At 42.7% G+C, this 26,894-nt stretch overlaps 1 protein-coding gene across 1 annotated transcript in view; it reads left to right on the top strand.

The window, feature by feature from the left end:
• Positions 1 to 26,894, top strand: part of smpd5 (sphingomyelin phosphodiesterase 5) — a 46,106-nt gene that overhangs the window by 7,702 nt on the left and 11,510 nt on the right. The window contains exons 3-7 of the mRNA XM_059971642.1: positions 7,058 to 7,133; positions 13,096 to 13,236; positions 18,462 to 18,551; positions 19,191 to 19,254; positions 22,349 to 22,508. Coding sequence (XP_059827625.1) covers positions 7,058 to 7,133; positions 13,096 to 13,236; positions 18,462 to 18,551; positions 19,191 to 19,254; positions 22,349 to 22,508 — 531 coding nt within the window. The remainder of the gene's footprint in view (positions 1 to 7,057; positions 7,134 to 13,095; positions 13,237 to 18,461; positions 18,552 to 19,190; positions 19,255 to 22,348; positions 22,509 to 26,894) is intronic.

Raw genomic sequence — 26,894 nt, 5'->3', positions numbered from 1 at the left:
ACATATGAATTAACAAAGCATGGGCTGAATTACATTTGTCACAAGTTGGAGAAATATCAGAATAAAAATGGGATAATTTCTCTTTAGACAAATAGGCTCTATATACCACTTTAAATTGTACCAAAGAATGACGAGTGCAAAAAGATGACTTATTCATTAATTTCAAAATGGCATTCCAATCTTCATCAGAGATTTGCATATTCAGATCATGCTCCTAAGCTTGCTTAATATTATGTAAAGAAAGCTGTTTAAACATAAGCGTTTATAATATATATTAGAGATTGATCCATCAAAAAAAGTTTCAAATTTAAAATATCATCTAAGAGAGTCTTATCTGAACTTGAAAGAAAGGTAGCCAATTGAGAACGCAGAATATCTCTAATTTGAAGGTAACCATAAAAATGAGTTTGGGGTAAACCAAATTTGATGGACTACTGCTCAAATGATGCTAAGTTCCCATCAACAAATAAATCCAAAAATTGTCGCACCCAATCTATTCCATTCTATAAAAACTTTCTCAGTAGTAGAGGGCAGAAAAAAATAATTACAAAGAATGGGACTAGAAAGGGAAAAATGAGACGCACCCAAAAAAGTTCCTAAATTGCGACCAGATTCTCAAAGTATGTTTAAGAACTGGGTTATCAGTAATTTTACTGAAGGGTAAAGGAAGAGAAGATCCAAGAAGAGAAATAATTGAGGCATTTTTAACTGATTGAGCTTCTAGTGAAGTCCATGGTGGACAGTCGTCCCCCTTGATATAATATGACCAGAATGTGATATTCCTTGTATTAGTTGCCCAGTAATAGAATCTAAAATTAGGTGAAGCTAGACCACCATCTTTATTTTTCCTTTGAAGAAAGACTTTGTTCAGTTGGGGTTGTTTATTATTCCATATGTAAGAAGAGAGAATTGAGTCCAAAGAGTTGAAAAAACTCTTCGGAATAAAAATAGGCAATGCTTGGAAAAGATAAAAGAATTCAGGGAACACATTCATTTTAATAGAATTAATACGGCCTAACAAGGATAAAGAATGAGGAGACCATTTACTAAATAGCTTTTTAAGGCAACTCACTAGTGGAATAAAATTACTTTATACAAATGTTTAAAATTTTTAGTAATAGTTATTCCAAGGTAAGTAAACTATTTAGTCATAATTTTAAATAGAAGATTGGTGTTTATTGGTATCAGGTTGTTTCAAGGAAATAATTTGCTTTTATATAAATTGAACTTATAACCTGAGAATCGACTAAATTGAGAGAATAAAGAGAGAGTGGAAGCTAAGGAGTCATTCACATTGGAAATAAAAAGTAAAATATTGTCTGCATATGAAGAAAATTTATGAATAGTATTACCTCGGGTGATAACTAATATCCTTGGAATCACGGAGTGCTATGGCTAGAGGTTCTAGAGCCAAACCAAACAGAGGACTAAGGGGGACAGCCTTGTCTAGTACCTCGATATAGGTTAAATGGTTTAGAGAGTTGAGAATTAGTAAGAACCTGAGCTGTAGGCGAGAGATATAATAGTTTAATAGATATAATAGTTCCTTCTATTTCAAGATCTTTTGTTGGAATATGAATTGCTTATATTTTCTCCTCCAATTTGGAATTTAATAACTCAGACTTGGCAGTGTGGTGTCCACAATATAACAAATTAAAAAATGAAGACTGAAAAGGTGTTTGATTCATTGTACCATTTAGTCCCAACACTGTCTTTACCTTCAGGAACTTGAAGTCAGAGTACAGGGCTAATGGCAGGATTCTTGGCTGTGGGGAGGAACAGGAGGGATCTTAGGGTTCACGTCCATAGATCTTTCAAAGTTGCTGTACATGTTGATAGGTCAGTCAAGAAAGTGCATGGTGTGATGGCCCTCATTGGTAAGGGGATTGAGTTCAAAAGCCACACAGTAATGTTCTACAAAACTCTGCTTAGACCAAACTTGGAATATTGTGTTCAGTTTTGGTTGGCTCATTATAGGAAGGATTGCTTTGTAGGAAGTAATGTCTTGCAAACCCTGCCAGAGATGACGAGCATCCGATGTTGCCTCCAACCTCACTCGGAATTGTTCCTTAACTCTTGTAGTAGCCATACACAAGTCAATTGTGTTTTTTTTGTACAGACCCAGATCTCCAGACATCTATGCCACAATTCTTGTCCTCAGCAGACTACAAACCTTTTGGTTGATCCACAGCTTTTGATTTGGGAATGTATAGTAAGTTTTCATAGGCACACACTCATCCACACAGGTTTTAATGAAGTCAGCGACAGCTGTGGCATACTCACTGAGAGTCAAAGATGAATCCCTGAATACAGTCCAGTCCACCATTTCAAAGCAGTCCTATAAGTGCTCCTGCACCTCCCTTGTCCATACCTCCTTGGTCCTCACTACTGGTACCGCAGGCTTCAGTCTCTGCCTATACTCAGGGCGTAGAAGTTCAGCCAGGTGATAAGACTTGTCAAAGTGTGGGTATGGGATAGGACAATAAGCATTCCTGATGGTGGTGTAACAGTGGTCCAGTGTGCTGTTTCCTCTGGGTACTACAAGTCTTTTGTTGGTAATAATTATTCAGAGATTCTTTTTTCAAGTTGCCTGGATACTTTCTTGCATTGAGTTGCTGCCACATGATTGCCTGACTGGATATTTGCACTACCGAGCAGATGTACTTAATAAAGAGGGCCCATGAACAGCTAGCTGGTGCATATCACAGCCACTGACACCAAGCAAACTATCTTTGAAGAGAATTGATAACAATGGGATCACCCATCTTGTAAAGACATTGCCCAGAAGAAGGCAATAGCAAACCACTTAAGTAGAAAATTTCACTAAGGACAATCATGGTCATGAATAAGACCACGATTTCGCATGTCAATATGACACGGCACATGATGATGATAACCGAATAAAGTAGTCACTAAGTATACTTCATTAATAAGTGGGGTGTGGGAAGTCGGGGAGATCCCCAGCATCCCTGCTGACTACAAGAATTGCGTAAAGCGCATCCAGCTGCAACTTCTAACAATCTGTGTTGAGGAGTTTCAAAGGTACATTTAATGTCAGAGAAGCGTATACAATATACATTTTGAAATACTTTTTCTTCGCAACCATCCATGAAAACAGAGGAGTGCCCCAAAGAATGAATGAGAATCAAATGTTAGAACCTCAAAGCTCCGTCCCACACATAAGTAGCAGCAAAGCAATGATTTCCCCCCTTCCCCCTCCAGCAATAAAAGCTTTGGTACCTCCCAATGAGCAGCAAAGCATCAAAGAAGACAGTCTTGCAGTACCCCAAAGACTACTCAGAAAAGAGGTGTCTCCCTATCAGTGAGGGGGAGGCATAACCAACAACTCATTGATTTACGATGTTACATGTCCATTGTGCTGCTTTTTCCGAGCTCTCTGCCCAAAGAACTTGGGTCTCTGGGTGCACTGCCAGCAGCCAGCTTGCTGCTTTCAATCTTCTGTCTCCTATGACACACTGATTTCCTACAGAGATGCCTACCTCTAGACCACCTGCCTCCAGAGCCACAAAATCCTGAAACTCTGAAGGCGTGCTAATCTTCTAGGCCAATCAATAAAAGGCAATCGTGAGACCACGAGAGCGGGTCTCATTCCCACAAAGAATCGAAGTCAGCGTGTAACTTCAGGTTAGGGTCTTCAAAAGAACCCTGAAAGGGAAAAATAGAGAGAGATAGAGTTGGAGCTGGAACTGGATGAACTCCAGATCATTCAGGGATCTGAAGGGGTGATAGATAGAACATACTGTATAGGGAGGTAGTTACACTCAAGGTGCGTGACACAGGAAACTGTCAGGAAGGAGAAAGGGTTTAAGGAGCCAGTGTGGAGTATTCCCGTGACCATCCCCCTCAACAATAGAAATACCACTTTGGATACTGTTAGGGTGATTGACCTAACAGAGGAAAGTCACAGTGGGCGGGTCTCTGACACTGAGTCTGCTCCTGTGGCTCAGAAGGGAAGAGGGCAGAAGAGGTGTGCAATGGTGACAGGGGATTTGTTAATTGGGGGAACAGTTCTGTGGGAGAGAGAGGCTCCTGGATGGTATGTTGCCTCCCAGGTGCCAGGGTCCTGGATATCTTGGATTGAGCCCTCATCATTAAGTGAGAGGGTGAACAGCCAGAGGTTGTGATCCATGTAGCTACCAACATGGGTAGGATGAGTGATGAGGTTCTGCATAGGGAGTTCGGTGAGTTAGGTGCTAAGTTAAAGGGCAGGATCTCCAGGGTTATGATCACCAGATTGCTATCCATGCCACCTACTGTACTAGAAATAGAAAGATCATACAGTTTAACATGTGGCTAAGAAGTTGGTGTAGGAGGGAGGGCACAAGATATCTGGATCATTGAAATCTCTTTCAAGGAAGGTAGGACCTGCACAAAAGGGACTTTTGCATCTGAACTGGAGGGGGACTAGTATCCTAGCAGGAATGTTTGCTAATGATGCGCGGTGAGGTTTAAACTAGAGTTACCAGGGGATGGGAATCAGGGTGTCAGAATAGTTGGTAGAAAGGTTGTGGAGGCAGATGTTGCCTCCCTAAAAAGTCAGGAATCAAAAAGGTTCAGGGCATGGATCAACATCTGGAATTAAGATGATGTTGCCATTAGTGAGACTTTGCAGGAGGGGCAGGACTGGCAGCTCAGTATTCTGAGGTTGCATTGTTTTCGACATGACAGAGTCGGAGGGATTAAAGGAGGAGGGGTGGTGTTCCCAGTCAGGGAAAATGTTACAGCAGTACTCTGTCAGGTCAGACCGGAGAACTCAACTAGTGAGGTGTTATGGATACAGCTGACAAATAAAGGTATGACTACATTAATGGAGCCATATTACAGATCACCCAACAGTCAGGGAGAGTAGATGATTTTTAATTTTCCATGTATTAACTGGACCTACTGTACTGTTAAAGGACCAGATGGAAAGTTACCGTCTTCATTACTTAGAAGTCCCAATGAGCGAGGGTGCAAAACTGGATCTAATATTAGGGAATGAGACAGGGCAGGTGTCAGAAATTTGTGCAGGTGAATACTTTGCATCCAGTAACCACAATGCCATTAATTTCAACGTAAATATGCAAAAAGACATTTCTGGTCTGCAGGTTGAGATTCTAATTTAGAGAAAGGTCAATTTTGATGGTTTCAGAAATGATCTGGCAGGTGTGGATTGGGACATGTTGTTTTCTGGCAAAGGTGTAGTTGATAAGTGGGAGGCCTTCAAAAACACTTTTATGTACAAAGCTTTTATGTGCCTGTCAGAATAAAAGATAAAGATAACTGGTGTAGGGAACCTTGGTTTTCAAGAGATATTGAGATTCTAGTTAAGAAAACAAAAAACTACACTGCCAGTATACTCAGTAGGAACAAAATAGGTGCTTATGGAATACAAGAAATGCAAGGGAACACTTAAGAATGAAATCAGGAAAGCTAAGAAGGTTTGAAATTGCCCTAATAGACAAGGTAGAGGAGAAACCCAAAGGATTTTACAGAGTGTTAAGAGCAAAAGGATTGCAAGGGACAAAATTCTTCCTCTGGAAGATCAGTATGGTAATCCATATATGGAGCCATGACAGATGGGGGAGATCTTAGCATCTGTATTTACTCAGGAGACAGACACAGTCTATAGAAGTGAGGCGAAGGGGCAGCAACTTCATGGACCCTTTATAGTTTACAAAGGAGGAGGTGTTTGCTACTCTAATGCAGATCAGGGTGGATAAATCCCCAGGGCCTGACAAGGTGTCCCACTTCGGACTCTACAGGAGGATAGTGCAGAAATTGCTTAACAGAGAACTTTAAATCATACTTAGTGACATATGAGATATCAGCAGATTGGACGATAGCCAATGTTTTTCCGCTGTTTAAAAAAAGCTATAAACAAACTAGAAAATTATAGGCCGGTGAGTTGACATCAGTTGCAGGAAGGTGATTGGAAGGTATTCTAAGCGATCAAATATATGTGCTTGGATAGATATGGACTGATTAAGGGTAGTCAGCATGGCTTCATGCATTGTAGGTCATGTCTAACCAATCTATTTTATGAAGTTTTTCGAGGAAGTTACCATGAAAGTGGATGAAGGCAAGGCAGTAGATGTTGTCTACATGGACTTTAGTAAGGCATTTGGTAAGGTCCCACGTGGAAGGCCTGTCAGGAAGGTTCAGTCACTCAGCAATCAGAATGGGTCGTAAATTGGATTAGTCTTTGGCTTTGTGGGAGAAGCCAAAGAGTGATGGTAGAGGGGTACCTCTAACTGATGGCCCATGACTAGTGTGCTACAGGGATCAGTGCTGTGTCCTTTGTTGATTGTCATCCAGATCATTGATATAGATGACAATGTAGTTAACTGAATCAGCAAATGTGCAGATGACACCAAGATTGAAGGTGTAGTGTACAGTGAGGAAGGCTGTCAAGGCTTGCAGATGGATCACCCTTTCCAGACCTCTATTCCTGTTCTTTTAAAAAAAAATATCCAAAACTCTGTTCCCACTCTTTCTGCTTTCTAAACTTGTATAAGACCAAAAGATATAGGAGTAGAATTAGACTATTTGGCCCATCGAGTCTGCTCCACCATTTCATCATAACTGATCCATTTCCCTCTCGGCCACAACCTCCTGCCCTCTCCCTGTATCCCTTCATGCTCTGACTCATCAATAATCTATCAACCTCTGCATTAACTATACCCAATGGGTTGGAAATATGAATGATATACAGTATGTATGAATGAACATGTGTTTTCCTAAATCCCTTATTGTAACTGTTCCTGAATCTTCCTTTAACCAGAAGGTAGTAAGTCTGTGGAATTCATTGCTGTGGGGGCCAAATCATTGGGTATATTTAAAACAGAAGTTGACATATTCCTGATTGATCAGGGCATCGGATTCTGGGGGGGAAGAAAAGGAAAATCAGGTTGAGAGGGACAATAAATCAGGTTGAAAGGAAGGCAGAGAAGACACTCAATGGGCCAAATGGCCTAATTCTGCTCCTATGTCTAATGCTCTCATTTTAGTTGGAGGTGAATAAGAATAAACAACTCTCCAAAACTGTTTCTCTCAGGTTGAAGTTGGATTGACCCAAAAAGGCCATCGGATTGTGGGGTATGTCAGCTGCACCCACCTACATGCCACAGCAGGTAACGTGTATAGTGCGTGGGATTAGTGCAGGTGGACATGATGGACCAAAGAGCTTGTTCTGTTCAGTATAACAGGCAGCAAAAGGGTTCATAATCAAGACAGATGTGGCTACTTACCTGATGGAATTATCTGATGATAAGCTTGGAGAATGCTCATGCAGAACATAAAATGTGGTGTAATCTATGTAATGTCATGTAATCAGTCATAGAGCATTGCAGTACAGAAACAGGCTCTTTGGTCCATCTCATCCATGACAAACTTATTCTGCCTGGTCCCATCAACACACACCTGGGCCATCACCCTCCCATCCATCTACTTAGCCAAATTTCTCTTGGAAGTCTCAGTCGAACCCACATCCACCATTTCCACTAGCAGCTTGTTCCACACACTTTGACCCTTACTGTTGTTATTCTTGTAGGTGTCTACATAATCAAGTACTAATGTTCATTATTTTGGAGAGTGGGGAAACATTGTTTTACTCATCAGACCGAGTTAGGGAGTTGGAGCAGGAGCTGGATGAACTACGGATCATTCAGGAGGCAGAGGCAGAGATAGATAAGAGTTATCGGGAGGTAGTCACACCGAAAAGACAGGAGGTAGACAAATGGGTGACAGTCAAGAGACGCAGGGGGAGCAGACAGAGAGAGCAGAGTACCCCTGTGGCCGTTCCCATCAAAAATAAGTATACCATTTTGGATACTGTTGGTGGGGATGACCTACCAGGAACAAGCTGCAGTGGTCCTGTCTCTGGCACTGAGGTTGGACCCTCGACTAGGAAGGAGAGGAGGGAAGAGAAGAGAGCGGTAGTGATAGGGGATTCTATAGTCAGGGGGGCGGATAGGAGATTTTGTGGGGAAGATCGGGAGTCTCGGATGGTATGTTGCTTCCCTGGTGCCGGGGTCCGAGACATCTCAGATCGAGTGCAGGTTATTCTTGAGAGGGAGGGCAAGAATCCAGATGTTGTGGTCCATGTAGGGACCAATGACGTGGATAGGATGAGTGAGGGGGTCCTGCGTAGGGAGTTCAGGGAGTTAGGTGCAAAGCTGAAGAGCAGGACCTCGAGGGTAACAATCTCAGGATTGCTACCTGTGCCACGTGTGAGTGAGGCAAGGAACAGAAAGATTATACAGATTAATACGTGGCTGAGAGGATGGTGCAGGAGGGATAATTGGTTTTTAGATAATTGGGCTTTGCTCCAGGGAAGGTGGGATCTGTTCCAAAGGGACGGTTTACACCTGAACTGGAGCGATACTAACATTCTTGCAGGGAATTTTGCTAGTGCTTCTTGGGGTGGGGGGGGGGGGGATTTAAACTAAATTTGCAGAGGGCAGGGATCCAGAATGTGAGAGAGGATAGTGAGAGGAAGAATAAAGGACAGGTGGGGACTACACGGTTCCGGAATATTAAGTGTGTAGTAGAGAAAGGTGAGGCGGAACAAGTGATATGGAGAACAGAGGGATGGTCTGACGGAACATGGAGAACATGTGCAGAAAGAGTAAGTAAATTTAGGAAGGACAACAAAATTCAAGGAGCGTATAGCCCGATGGGAGTTCAGGGAGCTGGGTTAAGCACAATAGGCAGCGATTCAAACAGAGAGAGGAGAAATGGGCTAAAAATTCTATATCTGAATGCACAAAGTGTCAGAAATAAGGTGGATGAGCTTGAAGCTCAGGTGCAAAAGGGTAACTATGATGCTGTTGGGATAATGGAGACATGGCTGCAGGGAGATCAGACCTGGGAAATGAATGTACAAGGGTATTTGTGCTATCGTAGGGACAGAAATGTGGGCAGAGGGGGTGGGGTAGCCCTGTTGGTGAGGAATGAGATTCAGTCCTTTGCAAGGGGGGACATAGGATCAGGAGAAGTAGAGTCTGTGTGGATAGAACAGAGGAACAGTAAGGGCAAAAGGACCCAAATGGGTGTTGTCTACAGGCCACCAAACAGTAGCATGGATATTGGGTGCAAGTTGAATAGGGAGTTAACATCGGCATGTGGCAAAGGTAATGTCGCAGTAGTTATGGGGGATTTCAATATGCAGATGAACTGGGAGAATCAGGTTGGTGCTGGACCCCAGGATAGGGAGTTTGTAGAGTGCCTACCGGATGCATTCTTGGAACAGCTTGTACAAGAGCCGACCAGGGACAAGGCTATTCTGGATTTAGTGTTATGTAACGAACAGGATTTGATAAGCGATCTTGAAGTAAAGGAGCCATTAGGAGGTAGTGATCATAATATGATAAGCTTTTATCTGTAATTTGAGAAGGATAAGGCCAGCTCGGAAGTGTCAGTGTTGCAGTTGAACAGGGGAAGCTATGGACCCATAAGGGAGAAGCTGGCCAAAGTTGACTGGACGGATATCCTAGCAGAAAAGACAGTGGAACAGCAATGGCAGGTATTCTTGGGAATAATGCACAAGGTGCAAAATCAATTCATCCCCCGGAGAAGGAAGGATTCAAAGGGGGGAAAGGGGCCACAGTGGTTGACAAAGGAAGTCAGAGATTGCATAGCATTAAAAAATAGGAAGTATGACAGAGCTAAGGTGAGTGGGAGGACAGATGATTGGGAAGTTTTTAAGGAACAACAGAACTTAATTAAAAAGACAATACGGGGAGAAAAGATGAGGTACAAACACAAGCTAGCCAGGAATATAAAGGAGGATAGCAAAAGCTTTTTTAGGTATGCCAAGAGAAAGAAGATAGTTAGGAACAATGTTGGGCCCTTGAAGAATGAATTGGGTGAAATTGTTATGGGAAACAGAGAAATGGCAGAAGAATTTAATAAGTACTTTAGATCTGTCTTCACTAAGGAAGACACAAGCAATCTCCCAGATGTATGGATGGGCCAAGGACATAGGGTAACAGAGGAAATGAAACAGATTGACATTAGGAGGGAAACGGTGATGAGTAGACTGATAGGACTGAAGGCTGACAAATCCCCAGGTCCAGATGGTCTGCATCCTAGGGTACTAAAGGAAGTGGCCCTGGAAATTGCGGATGCATTGGTAATCATTTTCCAATGTTCCTTAGATTCAGGATCAGTATCTGAGGATTGGAGAATGGCTAATGTTATCCCACTTTTTAAGAAAGGAGGGAGGGAGAAAACAGAGAACTATCGACCTGTCAGCTTGACATCGGTGGTGGGGAAGATGCTAGAGTCCATTATTAAGGATGAAATAGTAGCATATATAGATAGCAGTGATAGGATTGGGCCAAGCCAGCATGGATTTACCAAGGGTAAATCATGCTTGACTAATCTGTTGGAGTTTTTCGAGGATGTAACCAGGAAGTTAGACAAGGGAGATCCAGTGGATGTAGTCTACCTCGATTTTCAAAAGGCATTTGATAAGGTCTCACATAGGAGATTGGTGGGTAAAATCAAAGCTCATGGCATTGGGGGGAAGATATTGACATGGATAGAAAACTGGTTGGCAGATAGAAAGCAAAGGGTAGCAGTGAATGGGTATTTCTCAGATTGGCAGGTGGTGACTAGTGGGGTGCCACAGGGCTCGGTATTGGGACCACAGCTGTTTACGATTTACGTCAACGATTTAGATGAAGGCATTGAGAGTAACATCAGCAGATTTGCTGATGATACTAAGCTGGGTGGCAATGTGACATGTGATGAGGATGTTAGGAGAATTCAGGGTGACTTGGATAGGCTGGATGAGTAGGCAGATACTTGGCAGATGATGTTTAATGTGAATAAGTGTGAGGTTATCCACTTTGGGAGGAAGAACAGGAAGGCAGATTATTATCTGAACGTTGTAGAGTTAGGTAAGGGAGAAATACAAAGAGATCTAGGAGTCCTTGTTCATCAGCCACTGAAGGTGAATGAGCAAGTGCAGCAGGCAGTGAAGAAGGCTAATGGAATGTTGGCCTTTATTACAAAGGGAATTGAGTAAAAGAGCAAGGAAATCCTCTTGCATTTGTACAAAGCCCTGGCGAGACCACACCTGGAGTATTGTGCACAGTTTTGGTCTCCAGGGTTAAGGAAGGACATCCTGGCTGTAGAGGAAGTGCAGCGTAGATTCACGAGGTTAATTCCTGGGATGTCCAGACTGCCTTACGCAGAGAGGTTAGAGAGACTGGGTTTGTACACGCTGAAATTAAGGAGATTGAGAGGGGATCTGATTGAAACATATAAGATTATTAAGGGATTGGACAAGATAGAGGCAGGAAATATGTTCCAGATGCTGGGAGAGTCCAGTACCAGAGGGCATGGTTTGAGAATAAGGGGTAGGTCATTTAGGACAGAGTTAAGGAAAAACTTCTCCCAGAGAGTTGTGGGGGTCTGGAATGCACTGCCTTAGAAGGCAGTGGAGGCCAATTCTCTGGATGCTTTCAAGAAGGAGCGAGATAGGTATCTTATGGATAGGGGAATCAAGGGATATGGGGGACAAGGCAGGAACCGGGTATTGATAGTAGATGATCAGCTGCGATCTTAAAATGGCGATGCAGGCTCGAAGGGCCGAATGGGCTACTTCTGCACCTATTGTCTATTATCCCAATTAACCTCATACACCTGCCCTCTTGCCATATCCTTTGATGCCCTGACTGATCAGGGAACTATCAACTTCTGCCTTAAATGTACCTAAGGTCTTGGCCTCTGCTGCAGTCTGTAGCAGAGCATTCCATAGAATCACCACACTGGCTAAAAAAAATTCCTCTTGCCTCCATTCTAAAGGGTCACCCTTCAATTTTGAGACTGTGCCCTTTAGTTCCAGATGCCCCTCCATAGGAACTGTCTTTTCCACATTCACCCTGTCTAGTCCTTTCAATATTCAGTAGGTTTTAATGAGACCCCCCTGCATTCTTTTAAATTCCAGTGAGTACAGGCCCAAAGCTGCCAAATGCCATAATTTAACCTCTTCATGCCTGGAATCATCCTTGCGAACCTCCTGTGGACTCTCTCCAATGGCAACATGTCCTTTCTAAGAAATGGACCTAAGACTCTTGACGGTGCTCCAAGTGTGGTCTGAGTAGTGTCTTATAAAGCCACGGCATTATCTCTGTGCTTTTATATTCTATTCCCCTTGAAATAAATGCCAATATTGCATTTGCCTCCTTTACCACAGACTCAACTTGTAAATTAAATTACTGGGGTCTTGCATGAGGACACCCAAGTCCCTCTGCACCTCTGATGTTTGAACCTTTTCCCCATTTAGATAATAGTCCACACTGTTGTTCCTTTTATCAAAATGCATTATCATATCAAAACCCAACACTATTCCATCTGCCACCTTTTTGCCCATTCTTCCAACTTGTCTATGTCCTGCTGCAATCGCATTTCTTCCTCAGCACAATCTACCATTCCGCCTATCTTCATATCATCCACAAACTTCGCACAAAGCCATCAATTCAATTATCCAAATCATTGATAGACAATGTGAAAAGTGGTTAAGGCGTTGTTCTAGTGATCTGAATGTCGCTAGTTCAAGCCTCAGCTAAGGCAGCGTGTTGTGTCCTTGAGCAAGGCACTTAACCACGCATTGCTGTGCCATGACACCAGTGCCAAGCTGTATCGGCCCTTGCCCTTCCCTTGGATAACATCGGTGGTGCGGAGAGTGGAGACTTGCAGCATGGGGATCTGCCGGTCTCCCATTCAACCCTGCCCCAGCCTGCACCCTGGAAACTTTCCAAGGTGCAAATCCATGGTCTCTCGAAACTAACAGATGCCTATTACAATGTGAAAAGTAGCTGCCCCAATACTGACCCCTGAGAACCACTACTTCAAACACTACTAGCCACTGGCAACCAGCCAGAAAAGGCCCCCTTTATTCCCACCTGTCAGCCTATCCTCTGTCCATACCAGTATCTTTCCTGTAACATCATAGGATTGTTAAAATAATCTGATAAATCTTCTCTGTACCCTCTCTAAATATAGGGAAATGGTAGCATGTAACGTAGGAAAGTGGTTGCATGAACGTTTGTCAGGTTTCAAGTCCATGTCTCTTTATTTCAGAGGACAGCCACATCCGTCAGAACCAACTCAGTCATATCGCAGATTGGATCAGCGAGTTCATGAGTGCAACAGAGTGTGAGGATGAGAAGGTTGTTTTCGATGTTCTTTGTGGCGATTTCAATTTTGATAACTGCTCGCTGGGTGAGTGTCAGACTCTGCAGACATTCCAAATGATTGTGACCTCTCTGCCCCTGGAGGTGACAGCCTGATCTCACCTGTATTGTCATTTAGTTCAGATTGGATACTCAAGCTTTCCTATACGCAAGCGAGTTTTCATTTGGAGTTAAGTGATATGGTTGTGTGTAATACTGTAATTATATGGTAATTGTTTGCTATATTGAGCCACACAACCAACGCAACAGGAAATGTTATCTAACCATGGCTTTCAGGAGAAATTAGCTAGTGTTATCAATCCAAGGTAAAGGTGTATAAAGTTGCCAAAATGAGAGGTAAGCCTGCGAATTTGGAAAATTTCAGAATTCAGCAAAGAAGCACAGAGATGCTCATAACATAAGGATCAAGTATGTAAGGAACATCAACATCAAGTATGTAAGGAAAAGATGAGAGTGGGTATAGGACTGCTAGAAAATGAGGCAGGAGAAGTAATAACAGGGGACAAGGAGATGGCAGATGAACTAAATGAGTATCTTGCATCAGTCTTCACTGTGGAAGACACTGATGGTTAGGGCTAGGGCTAAGGTTCTGCCAGAGGTCAGAAGAGAAGTGGGTATAGTTACTATTACAAGAGAGAAGGTGCCCAGAAAGCTAAAAGACCTAAAAGTGTATAAGTCACCTGGACCAGATGAACTGCACCTTAGGGTTCTGAAAGGCATAGTGTTAGTGATTGTGAGGACACTAGCAATGACTTTTCAAAAATCATTGGACTCTGGAGTGGTGCCGGAGGACTGGAAAATTGCAAATGTCACTCCACTCTTTAAGAAAGGAGGAAGGTAGCATAAAGGAAATTATAGACCAGTTACATTAGCCTGACTTCAGTGGCTGGAAAGACATTAGAGTCAATTGTTAAGGACGAAGTGGTGGAGTACTTGGTGACACAGGCCAAGGTCAGCATGGTTTCCTTAAGGGAAAATCCTGTTTGACATACCTGTTAGAATTCTTTGAGAAGACTACAGATAAAGGGAATGCAGTGGATTTTGTATATTTGGACTTTCAGAAGGCCTTTGACAAGGTGCCACACATGAGGCTGCTTACCAAAGAGCCTGTGGTATTACAGGGAAGTTACTAAAATGGTTAGAGCATTGGCTGATTGGAAGAAGGCAGTGAGTGGGAATAAAGGGAGCCTTGTCTGGTTGACTGCATATGACGAGTGGTGTTCTGCAGCGGTCAGTGTTGGGACAACTTCTTTTTATGCTGTATGTAAATGATTTAGATGATGAAATCGGTGGCTTTGTTCCCAAGTTTGCAGATGATACAAAGATTGGTGGAGGGGAAGGTAGTGTTGACGAAACAGGTAGGATGCAGAAGGACTTAGACAGATTAGGAGAATGGGCAAGAAAGTGGCAAATAAATTGTTGGAAATTGCATGGTCATGTACTTTGGTAGTAGAAATAAATGTGCAAACTATTTTCTAAACAGGGAGACAATCCAAAAATCTGAGATGCAGAGGGACTTGGGAGTCCTTGAGCAGAACACCCTAAACACTAACTTGCAGGTGGCATCAGCAGTGAAAAAGGCAAATGCCATGTTGACATTAATTTCAAGATGTCTAGAATACAAGAGCAAGGATGTGATAAGGCACTGGTGAGGCCTCATCTTGAATATTGTGAGCAGTTTTGGACCCCTCATCTTAGAAAAGATGTGCTGCCATTGGAGAGGCTCCAGAGAGGTTCACAAGGATGATTCCAGAAATAAAAAGGTTATCATACAAGGAACGTTTGATGGCTCTGGGTCTGTACTCACTGGAATTCAGAAAGATGAGGGGGGATCTCACTGAAACCTTTCGAATGTTGAAAGACTTAGAATAGATGTGGAAATGATGTTTCCCATGGTGGGAGAATCTAGGAACAGAGGGAACGACCTCAGGATAGAGGTGCGCCCTTTCAAAACAGGGCTACGGAGAAATTCTTTTCACCAGAGGGTGGTGAATTTGTGGAATTTGTTGCCATGTGCAGCTGCGGAGGCCAGATCACTGGGTGTATTTAAGGCAGAGATTGATAGGTTCTTGATTGGACATGGCATCAAAGGTTATGGGGAGAAGGCTGGAAAAAATGGGGTTGAGGGCATAAAAGAATCAGCCATGATTGAGTGGTGGAGCAGACTTGATGGGCCAAATGGCCTAATTCTGCTCCTATATCTTATGGTCTTACGATTAAGTCTTTAGGGCCTAATGATCTATATCCTTGCTTATAAAAGAGATGACCACAAAAATGGTGGATACACTAATCTTCATCTTCCAGTATTCCATAGATTCTGCAACAGTCGCCACAGATTCGGAGCTGGAAACATCCCGAAGTGCCAACCACAAACTCGGATATGTTGCACTTGTGATCTGGAATACTCTGTGCATTATCCAGTTTCCACATCATTGCATTAACCAAGTTTAAATGAGTCCTGATGAAGGTCTCAGCCTGAAAACATCATCTACTCATTTCCCTCCAATGACGCTGCCTGGCCAGCTGAGTTCCTCCAGAATTTTCTGAGGGTTGAACAAGATCGTCATGGATAGTAGTGATCTGCAGGGCATCCTAATGAGCTTTAGACAGAAAGACATACTTTATTGATCCTGAGGGAAATTGGGTTTCATTACAGTCGCACCAACCAAGAACAGTGTAGACAATATAGCAAAATAAACCATAAATAATTAAATAATAATAGGTAAACTATGCCACGTGGAAATAAGTCCAGGACCAGCCTATTGGCTCGGGGTGTCTGACACTCCGAGGGAGGAGTTGTAAAGTTTGATGGCCACAGACAGGAATGACTTCCTATGACGCTCAGTGTTACATCTCGGTGGAATGGGTCTCTGGCTGAATGTACTCTAGTGCCTAACCAGTAGATTATGGAGTGGATGGGAGACATTATCCAAAATGGCATGCAACTTGGACAGCATCCTCTTTTCAGACACCACCGTCAGAGGGTCCAGTTCCACCCCAACAACATCACTGGCCTTACGAATGAGTTTATTGATTCTGTTGGTGTCTGCTACCCTCAGCCTGCTGCCCCAACACACAACAGCAAACATGACAGCACTGTCCACCACAGACTTGTAGAACATCCTCAGCATCGTTCAGCAGATGTTAAAGGACCTCAATCTCCTCAGGAAGTAGAGACGGCCTCTGACCCTTCTTGTTGACAGCCTCAGTGTTCTTTGACCAGTCTAGTTTATTGTCAATTTGTATCCCCAGGTATTTGTAATCCTCCACCATGTCCACACTGACCCCTTGGATGGAAACAGGGGTCACCGGTGCCTTAGCCCTCCTCAAGTCCATCACCAGCTCCTTAGTCTTTTTCACATTAAACTGTAGATGATTCTGTTCATAGCATGTGACAAAGTAGCCCTGTACTCAGCCTCATCTCCCTTGCTGATGCATCCAACTATGGCAGAGTCATCAGAAAACTTATGAAGGTGGCAAGACTCTGTGCAGTAGTTGAAGTCTGAGGTGTAGATGGTGAAGAGAAAACGAGACAGGACAGTCCCCTGTGGAGCCCCAGTGCTGCTGACCACTCTGTCTGACACACAGTGTTGCAAGCGCATGTACTATGGTCTGCCAGTCAGGTACTCAGAGCAGCATGTCTCCCTGCTATTCCCACATCCAGGAGTGTTATCTCCATATAGTTTAATATGGCAGTAGCATGTCCATCAGGTTTCACATCACAGGTGTTCCTATTTAATGATAATGTAAGATTAGCTTTATTTCAAAGTACAAAAATTCTAAGTAAGTTTATTAAAGTACAGATGTCACCCTATACTATCCCAAGATTCATTTTCTTGGCGCATTCACAGTAAGTACAAAGAGACATCAATGAAAAACACATACAGGAAAAGCAAACAGGCAGTGTACAAGAGGCACCAAACTGTGCAAATACCAAAGAAAGAAATAATAAATGGGCAATAAATACTGAGAATGTGAGATGAAGAGTTCTTGAATGTGAGTCCATAGGTTGTGGGAAGAGTTCAGTATTGGGGTGAGTGAAATTATCCTCTCTGGTTTGAGAGCCTGATGGTTGAAGGGTAATAACTGTCATTTCATTTCATTTTTCAATCTTTTTTATTGATTTTCAAATAAAGAATATAAAAATCAAAAGAGGAGTTTAATAAGTAGATAATATAAAAGACATATAAACAGCAATAGTAAAACCAGAAAGTATATAATGTCAAAATCAAATAGGTAATATATCATGCTGTATATATACAATGGTCAAAAAGAAACTACAACTCCTCATAGCAATCATAAAAAAAGATTGGAAATTTTATTGATAAAGAAAAAAACCCACTAACTAAACTGAAACAAAAAAGGGAAAGAAAAAGAAAGATTGGGCAGTCCAATTGAGGATAAAATTTTAAAAAGAGAGAGAAAAAAACACATCCTTCCAGTCATCTCCAACCCTTCATGGATAAGGATTTTCCCCAAAGAGAATAAAGAAAAATAAATAAAGATAAATTAAATCATGTGAAAATTTTAAATAAAGGGTCGCCAGACTTGTTCAAAATTAAAGGATGTATCAAATGTCCGGCTTCTAATTTTCTCCAAACTTAGGCATGACATAATGGAGGAGAGCCAATAGAAAACAGTAGGTGGGTTAGATTCTTTCCAGTGTAGCAAAATAGCTCACCTAGCCAGTAAAGTTGAAAAAACTATCACACGTTGGGCGGAAGCAGACACTTTTCTTGCTTCCTCTGGAAAAATCCCAAAAATTGCTGTAAGTGGATTAGGTTGAACATCCATATCTATAACTTTGGATAATATTCCAAACACATCCCTCCAAAAATTATTTAAACTTACACATGACCAAAACATATGGGTTAGAGTAGCCACTTCTGTGTTACATCTGTCACAATAACTGTCACATGTGCACGGAAACATACAGTGAAATGCATCATTTCTGAAAAATTAAGTCAGTGAGGATTGTGCTGGGAAATCAGCAAGTGTCAGTACATTTCCAGCACCAACACAGCATGCCCACAATTCATTAACCCTAACCAGTACATCTTTGAAATGTGGGAGGTAACGAGCATCTAGAGGAAATCCATGCAGTCACGGGGAAAATGTAAAGCTCCTTATAGATAGCAGTGGGAATTGAATCCGGACCTATAGTTGGCACAATATAAGCATTATGCTTACTGCTGTACTAGAATGGAAATGGTCTAGTTGCTGAATAACTACACACTTATTTTTTTGTTTTAGAGGATCATTTGGAGCAGCAGCATCAGATCCTCAAAATGTATAAAGATCCTTGCTGCATTGCACCGGGTAAAGAGAAGCCTGGGGTCATAGGTTTGTATGCTTTATTCTCTGAAATAAGTTAGCTTTGAGCCTTCACCCACCTCATCCTGTTTTATTGCTATCTGCTGTAGGCTTTCTTGGAATTTGCTGATAACAGAGCTAAAAACTGCTTAACATGTTTAAGGTGCTGGGGAGTAGGTACAGAGGAGATGTCAGGGGTAAGTTATTTACTCAGAGAGTGGTGAGTGCGTGGAATGGGCTGCCAGCAATGGTGGTGGATGCGGATACAATGGTGTCTTTTAAGAGACTTTTGGATAGGTACGTGGAGCTTAAAAATATAGAGGGCTATGGATATTCTAAAGTAATTTCTAAAGTAGGGATATTCTAAAGTAATTTCTAAAGTAGGGACATGTTAGGCACAACCTTGTGGGCCAAAGGGCCTGTAGTGTGCTGTAGGTTTTCTATGTTTCTATGTTTATCTCCTTCAGGATCTTAAGTATCTCTATATGGCCCTTCCCAACCTCCACTATTCCTAGGAAAATAGTCCTGGATTTTCTGTTGGAAGCATCTTGGTCCACGTCCTTCAAACCTTTCCTATAATTTCGAGCCCAGACTGTTGACAGTATTGCTGTGGTCTGGCCGGTTTGTTTTTATAATGATATCAATTGGCTTGTCCCATCTGTCTCCTAGGTACACTGTTAGAACAAAGAACGATGTATGAGGAGCCAGTAATCAGTCCAGAGAATTTGCAGCGGTGAGTATTGGCAAAAGTGGGAGGAAAGCCAGTCTATCACTCCAGTGTGACCTCTGGTACAATGTGTTCACCCTGTCAGAAGGCTATCGGTTCAGAGCCAGCTATAAGCTGGTGCTGCTAATGTGATAGTAAATGTTGTTGTCCCTCAAATGAAATGTCAGTCCCACTTCCCATCTGTCCTTTCAAAGGGGTGTTATTTATTTAGACGTACACTTGGCACGTAGCCAAGTGGTTAAGGCATTTGTCTAGTGATCTGAAGGTCACTAGTTCGAGCCTTGGCTGAGGCTGCGTGTGTGTCCTTGAGCAAGGCACTTAACCACACATTACTCTGCGATGACACCAGTGCCAAGCTGTATGGGTCCTAATGCCCTTCCCTTGGACAACATCGGTGGCGTGGAGAGAGGAGACTTGCAGCTTGGACAACTGCCAGTCTTCCATTTAAAAAAAAACATTGCCCAGGCTTACACCCTGGAAACTTCCCAAGTTTCTACGCTACTATGGCAGAGACTAGTTAAGAACCAACCACATAAGGTGGAATTTTAAAGCTTAGCTTTGTTTGTCACATACATTGAAGCAGCATACAATGTGCCATTTATTTCAATGACCAACACTGTGTGAGGATGCGCTGGGGGCAGCCCACAAGTGTTGCCCTGCTTCCAGAGCCAACATAGCATGCCCAGAACTTAGAGATGCAGTTTGTTAATAGGCCTTTCTGGCCCAGTGAACCTGCACCACCCAATTACACGCACGTGACCAATTAACCTACTAACCCCAATGTCTTTTGAATGTGGAGAGCACCATCTGTAAGGAGTTTGTACATTCTGTCCATGAAACTGCAAGGGTTTCCTTCCACATTCCAGTGATGTGCTGGTTAGTAGGTAAATGGTCTTTGTAAATTGTCCTATGATTAGGCTTGGGGTTCAATAGGTGGGTTGCTGGGTGATGTGGTTTATTGGGCCAGAAGGGCCTTTTCTATGCGGTATCATTAAATAAATCATTGGCGAGGCTAGTGGGGAAGCCAGATTGTCAAGTTGTTACGAGGAGAAGGCCCTCGTGCTTCGGAGTTGCTTGACACAACTGCCGGGGAGGAAGATGCCAGAACTGGTTGGCAGCTATTGGATTTCATACCTGGTTGGAGCCTGGCCCCTTCCATCAGTGCTGCCCTCCAGTGTTCACTTGGTGGGACACCAGCTGGGTTGCAATAGTCTGTCGTGCACTTGCACAGGATGAGAACTACTGCGGGCTGTTTTTGCAAAGGCGTGTCTCCAGGCCAGCATCCATGCACCACCAATCTACAGGCCATGATGCTCAGGGGCTTGGGCTGTACTTTATATATGTTCTTGTAACTGTATGTTTTTCCACTACTATAACTATGTGCTGTGTGACTTGGTGCTGTGTTTTGCACCTTAGCCTCAGAAGAAGGCTGTATTCGTGTTAATTATTGAATGACCAATAATTATACGAATTATTGGTATAATATGCAGGCAGCCCGGTAGCATAGTGGCTAGCACAATACAGAACAGGTGACTCAGGTTCATTTCCTGCTGCTGCCTGTAAGGAGTTTAAACATTCTGCCCATGACTGTGAGTTTCCTCTGGATGCTCCAGTTTCCTCCCACAGTCCAAAGATATACTGGGTTGATAGGTTAATTGTTCATTGCAAATTGTCCCGTGGTTGGGCTTGGATTCAACTGGGTTTTTACTGGGCTCTGTGGCTTGAAGGAACTGAAACGCCTGTTCTGCAGTATATGTCAATAAATAAAATAAACTTGAATTTGAAAATAAAATTAACGTGATTGCGCTGTAGCAAGTGCAGAGGTGATTCATTAGGGTGTTGCCTGGCATGAAATGTTTCAGTTATGAGGAGAGACTGGTCAAGCTGGGTTTGGTTTCCTTGAAACAGAGAAAGCCTGGGGTAGCTCTAACAGAGGTATCGGGCACAGACAGTGGATGGTGGGAAGCTTCTTCTTAAGACATCTTAAACCAATGGTGGTAGGGGGAATCGGAGGAAGACTCTTTCCATTTAGGTTGGTTGCAATTTGGAATGCACTGCCTGAGAGGGTGAATGAGGCAGAGACTTTAAGATCATTTATTATCAGAATCGGGTTTAACATCACTGGGATATGTTGTGAAATGTTTTTCAGGAGCAGTACATTACAATATACAATAAAACTATACATTACAATAAGAAATATAAAAAATGAAGTACAAAAAGAGAACAAAAAAGAAGAAAATATTGAGGTAGAGTTCTTAGGTTCATTGTCCATTCAGAAATCTGATGCTGATGCAGAAGAAGCTCTTCCAGAAAGGTGTGAGTCTGCAGATTCCTGTATGTCCTCCCTGATGGGAGAAATGTGAAGAGAGCATGTCAACAGTCAAAGTTAAACAGCATGGAAAAGAGGCCATCAGCCCAGCCCCATGTCCACCAAGTTGCCCAACTGAACTAGTCCCATTTACCTGCATTTGGTCCATAAACCTTTCCTATCCGTGTACTTTGTACCTAACTAAATGTCTTTTAAATATCAATATTGTATAGCTGCCTCTGTCATTTCCTTGGGCAGCTCATTTCACATATGCACCACCTCTGTGAAAATATTGCCCCTCAGCTACCTTTTAAATCTTACCCCTCTCACCCAAAGTTTTTTATGCCATGGACCAATACCATTAAGCAAGGGATCCATGGACCCCTGGTTGGGAACCCCTGATCTAAATCTTTCCCCTATCACTTTAAGCCTACACCCTCTAATTTTAGATTTACCTGAGAAAAAGACTGACCATCCACTTTATTTGTGCCCTTTTTAAATTGTATCTGATCGCCTTCAGTCTCTGTTGTTCTGGGGAAGATAAAAGGTCCAGTCTTTCTTTCCTCTTTGTAACTCATGCCTTCTAGTCCTAGTAGCATTCTGAAATGCTTTTTGCACAGTTTTAATTTACTTAAGAAATACGTAGATGAACTCTTGTCCCCAAGGCGTAGCAGACTGCAACCAAATGCTGCAAGATATGATCAGTATAGGTAGGAACTTGATCAGCTGGACATGGTGGACCTTTTTCTGTACAATAATAACTCCAAAACACCCAAATTTGTTCCTTTTCAGGGCCTTGGAAATCGATGAGTTGAGGAAACAATACCTGGCATTCCCTGTTAACTGTGTTATTGACACCTCCGAAAGTCCAGAGTCTTCAACTGTTGGAGGTGGACGCAGGATTGATTACTTGCTGTATCGGGAAGATACCGTTGCAAAGGAAGTGACGACTGTGAGTATGGGGCCCATAGAACAGCTTACCAAATCATATCACCATAACTTCAGCTCATGTTCAAAGACTTTAAAATTTCTCACCCTTGTGCGCCGATCTATTTGTCTTAACTGGTCCTGTATGCTGTCCAGTCACTGACTTCAATGATTGCAATGGCAGAACAGTGCAAAGACACAAATACTATAAATTACACAAATCATGCAAAATAAAAGGAGTAACAAAGTTTTTGGAAATCTGACAGAGGGGTAGTTGTTAGAGTTGTATATAAGAGTTCTACAGCACAGAACCAGGTCCTTTTGGCCATCTAGTCCATGCTGAAGTTATTCCGCTTAATCCCATCAATCTGGACCCATAGCCCTCCTTACCACTCCCATGTTCTTCCCCAAGCCACTCTTAAATGTTCAGTTGAACCTGCATTCACCACTTCTGCTGTAGCTTCTTCCATTCTCGGACCAACCTCTGAGGGAAGAAGTTGCCCTTTTAAATTTCACCTTTCACACTTAACCAATGACCTCTAGTTCTAGTCTCTTACAACCTTAGTGAAATAAGCCTGTTTGCATTTACCCTATCTATGCCCCTCATAATTTTACATATTTCTATCAAATCTCCCCTTGTTCTCCTGCGCTCCAAGGAATAAAGTCCTGACCTGTTCAACTTTTCCCTATATCTCAGTCCCTCAATTCATGGCACCATCATGTTCCTGAACCTTTTAATGAGGGTACTCAGGCTTTTGTGCTACTTCCCTGTTGTTAGTAACAAGATGAAGACCCAGATGGTAAAAGTCTTTCTTACTGGATGCCACCTCAATGAATGGACAATGAACACTACCTCACTATTTTGTCCTCTCTTTTTGCATGACTGACTTAATTTTTTATAGTATATTTTATATTATGTATAAATTTCATACACATGCCAGTGATATGAAACCTGATTCTGAACCCTATTACATTCTACGTCTACATGAAGAACAGGAGGACAACTAGTGAGGATAGGACTGATCAGGGATGGAAGAGGAAATGTGACTGAAGTCGAATGTGGGAGAAGAAATTCTTAATGAATACTTTGTTTCATATATGTGCAATGCTAAAGAAAATGTTTAGCATGTAGGCCTTCATCAGTCAAGGCATCAAGTATAATAGGAGGGACATTACGTTACAGTTAAGTAAGTCATTTATGATACCGCACCTGGAGTAAGGCCATGAGATGTAGCAGCAGAATTAGGCCATTCAGCCCATCGAGTCCACTCTGCTATTTATTATCCCTCTCAACCCCATTCTTGAGCCTGCTCCCTGTAACCTTTAACAATTTAACTAATCAAGAAACATTCAGCCTTCGCTTTAAATATATCCAAATGACTTGGCCTCCACAGCTGTCTGTGGCAGCGAACTCCAGATTCACCACCCTCTGGCTAAAGAAACTTTTCCTCATCTCTGTACTAAATGGACGTGCCTCATTTCTGAGGCTGTGCCCTCTGGTCCTACATTTCCTCACTGAAGGAAGCATCATCTCCACATCCACTCTGGCTAGGCCTTTCAATATTTGATAAGATTCAATGAGATCCCCCCCTCCTCCACTTATTCTTCTAAACACCAGTGAGTACAGCCCCAGAGCCATCAAATGCTCCTCATATGTTAATCTTTTCAATCCAGGGATCATTCTCGTGAACCTTCTTTGGACCCTCTCCAGTGCCAGCACTTCTTTTTTTTAGATAATGGGCCCAAAACTGATCTCAGTATTCCAAGCAGCACATACAAAATGCTGGAGGAATTCAGAGTGAGGGTCTCTGCTGGAAACATCAACTGTTTACTCTTTTCTGTAGATACAACCTGGCCTTCTGTTCCTCCAGAATTCCAGCATCTGCAGATTTTCTCCTGTTTCTTAATGTTCTAAGTGCAATGTGACCAATGCCTTGTAAAGCCTCAGCATGACGTCCTTGTTTTTGTATTCTAGTCCTCTCGAAATGAATGCTGACCTTGCTTTTGCCTTCCTCACCACAGACTCAACCTGTGAGTTGACCTTCAGGGAATCCTGTGACTCCTCATACAGGTCCCTTTGCACCTCTGATTTTGAATTTTCTCCCTGTTTAGAAAAGTCCATGCCTTTACTCCTTATGCCAAAGTGCATGAGCATACACTTCCTTGCACTATACGAGGGATGATTGATAAGTTTGTGGCTGAAGGTAGGAGATGAGTAATACAGCTCTTATTACGTGTACATACAGTTCCACTCTTTGAGTGATTATGCAGAATGTTTGAAGTGAATAACTCATCTCCTTCTACCTTAGGCCACAAACTTATCAATCACCCCTGATGAGTTATTAACTTCAAACTTATTGCATAATCATTCAAAGAGTTGAACTGCATTTGCATGTAATGAGAGCTGTATAACTCATCTCCTTCTACCTTAGGCCACAAACTTATCAATCACCCCACGTATTTCATCTGCCACTTCTTTGCCCAATCTCCTAGTCAGTCCTTCTGCAGACACCCTGCTCCTTCCACACTACCAGCCTCTCCACCTATTATCTGCAAAATTCCAGCCACAAAGGCTTTAATTCCGTCATCCAAATTATTGACATACAATGTAAAAAGAAATGGTCCCAACACTGGCCCCTGTGGCACACTGTCACCCCCAGCATTCAACCAGAAAAGGCCACCTTTATTCCCACTCTTTGCTCTTGCTAATCAGCCACTTTTATCCATGTTAGAATCTTTCCTGTAATACCATGGGGTCTTATTTTATTAAGAGTCAAAGGCCTTCTGAAAATCCAAATACACAACATCCACCGACTCTCTTTTGTCTATCCTGCCTGTTATTTCCAGACAAGATTTCCCCTTTTAAAAGCAATGCTAACTGCTTATTTTATCATGTCTAAAAGTACACTGAAACCTCATTCTTCTAATAGACTCCAGCACTTTTCCAAGCACTGAAGTCAGAGTAACTGGCCTAATATTTCTTTATTGCTGCCTCCCATCCTTCAAAAAAAATCGTGTGACATTTACGAAGTTACAGACCTTCAGAACCATTCCCAAATCTGATGGTTTTTGGAAGATCATTACGAATGCCTCCACAATTTCTTCAGCTACCTCTTTCAGAACCCTGATGTGCAGTCCATCTATTTTCAGACTTTTCAGCTTCCCAAGCACCTTCTTGGTAATAACAATGACACTCATTTCTGCCCCTGACACTTGAATTTTTGCATTCTGCTAGAATCTTCCACAGTAAAAACTGACACAAAATACTTAAGTGTGTGTGTGTATGTGTATACACGCGCACACACGCACATACATATATATAATATGACTTGGGTTTTAAAATCTTCTCACTAATTTGTCAAAGGCCTTATGAAAATCCAAATAAACAACATCCAGAAAAGGGAGGAGGTCCTGAAAACAGACTACAGGGAGTAAGGAGCAAACACGTGGAAATCTGCAGATTGCTGGAAATTCAAGCAACACACACAAAATGCTGGTGGAACTCAGCAGGCCAGGCAGCATCTATACGGAGAAGCATTGTCGACATTTCAGACTGAGACCCTTCGTCAGGACTAACTGAAAGACATTTCAGGCCAAGAAAGCAGGATCTCCCAGTGACCACATATTTTAATTCCACGCCCCATTTCCATTCTGATATGTCTATCCATGGCCTCCTCTACTGTCAAGATGAAGCCACACTCAGGTTGGAGGAACAACACCTTATATACCGGCTATGTAGAGTCCAACCTGATGGCATGAACATTGACTTCTCTAATTTCTGTTAATGCCCCTCCTCCCCTTCTTACCCCATCCCTGATATATTTAGTTTTTCTCCCCCCTCCTCCTTTTTTTCTCTCTGCCCATCACTGCCTGTTCTCCATCTCCCTCTGGTGCTCCCCTCCCCCTTTCTTTCTCCCTGGGCCTCCCATCCCATGATCCTTTCCCTTCTCCAGCTCTGTATCCCTTTTGCCAATCACCTTTCCGGCTCTCAGCTTCACCCCACCCCCTCCGGTTTTCTATCATTTCTCAATTCCCCCTCCCTGTCCTACTTTCAAATCTCTTACTATCTTTTCAGTTAGTCCTGATGAAGGGTCTCGGCCTGAAATGGTGACAGTGCTTCTCCCTATTGATGCTGCCTGGCCTAATGTGTTCCACCAGCATTTTGTGTGTGTTACAGGGAGTAAGGAAGGAAGTTGAGAAGCAGGACCTAAAAGGTAGTAATCTTGGGATTACTGCCAGTGCCACGTGACAGTGAGTATAGGAATAGAGTGAGGTGGAGGATAAATGCGTGGCTGTGGGATTGGAGCGGGGGCAGGGATTCAGATTTCTGGATCACTGGGACCGCTTTTGGGGCGGGAGTGACCTGAACAGAAAGGATGGGTTACCCTTGAATCCAAGGGGGACCAATATC

Source organism: Hypanus sabinus, chromosome 6 (genome assembly GCF_030144855.1).
Source record: "Hypanus sabinus isolate sHypSab1 chromosome 6, sHypSab1.hap1, whole genome shotgun sequence".
Lineage (NCBI taxonomy): Eukaryota > Metazoa > Chordata > Chondrichthyes > Myliobatiformes > Dasyatidae > Hypanus > Hypanus sabinus.
The sequence above is the reverse complement of the archived record's forward strand: the minus strand, read 5'-3'. Positions and strand labels throughout refer to the sequence as shown.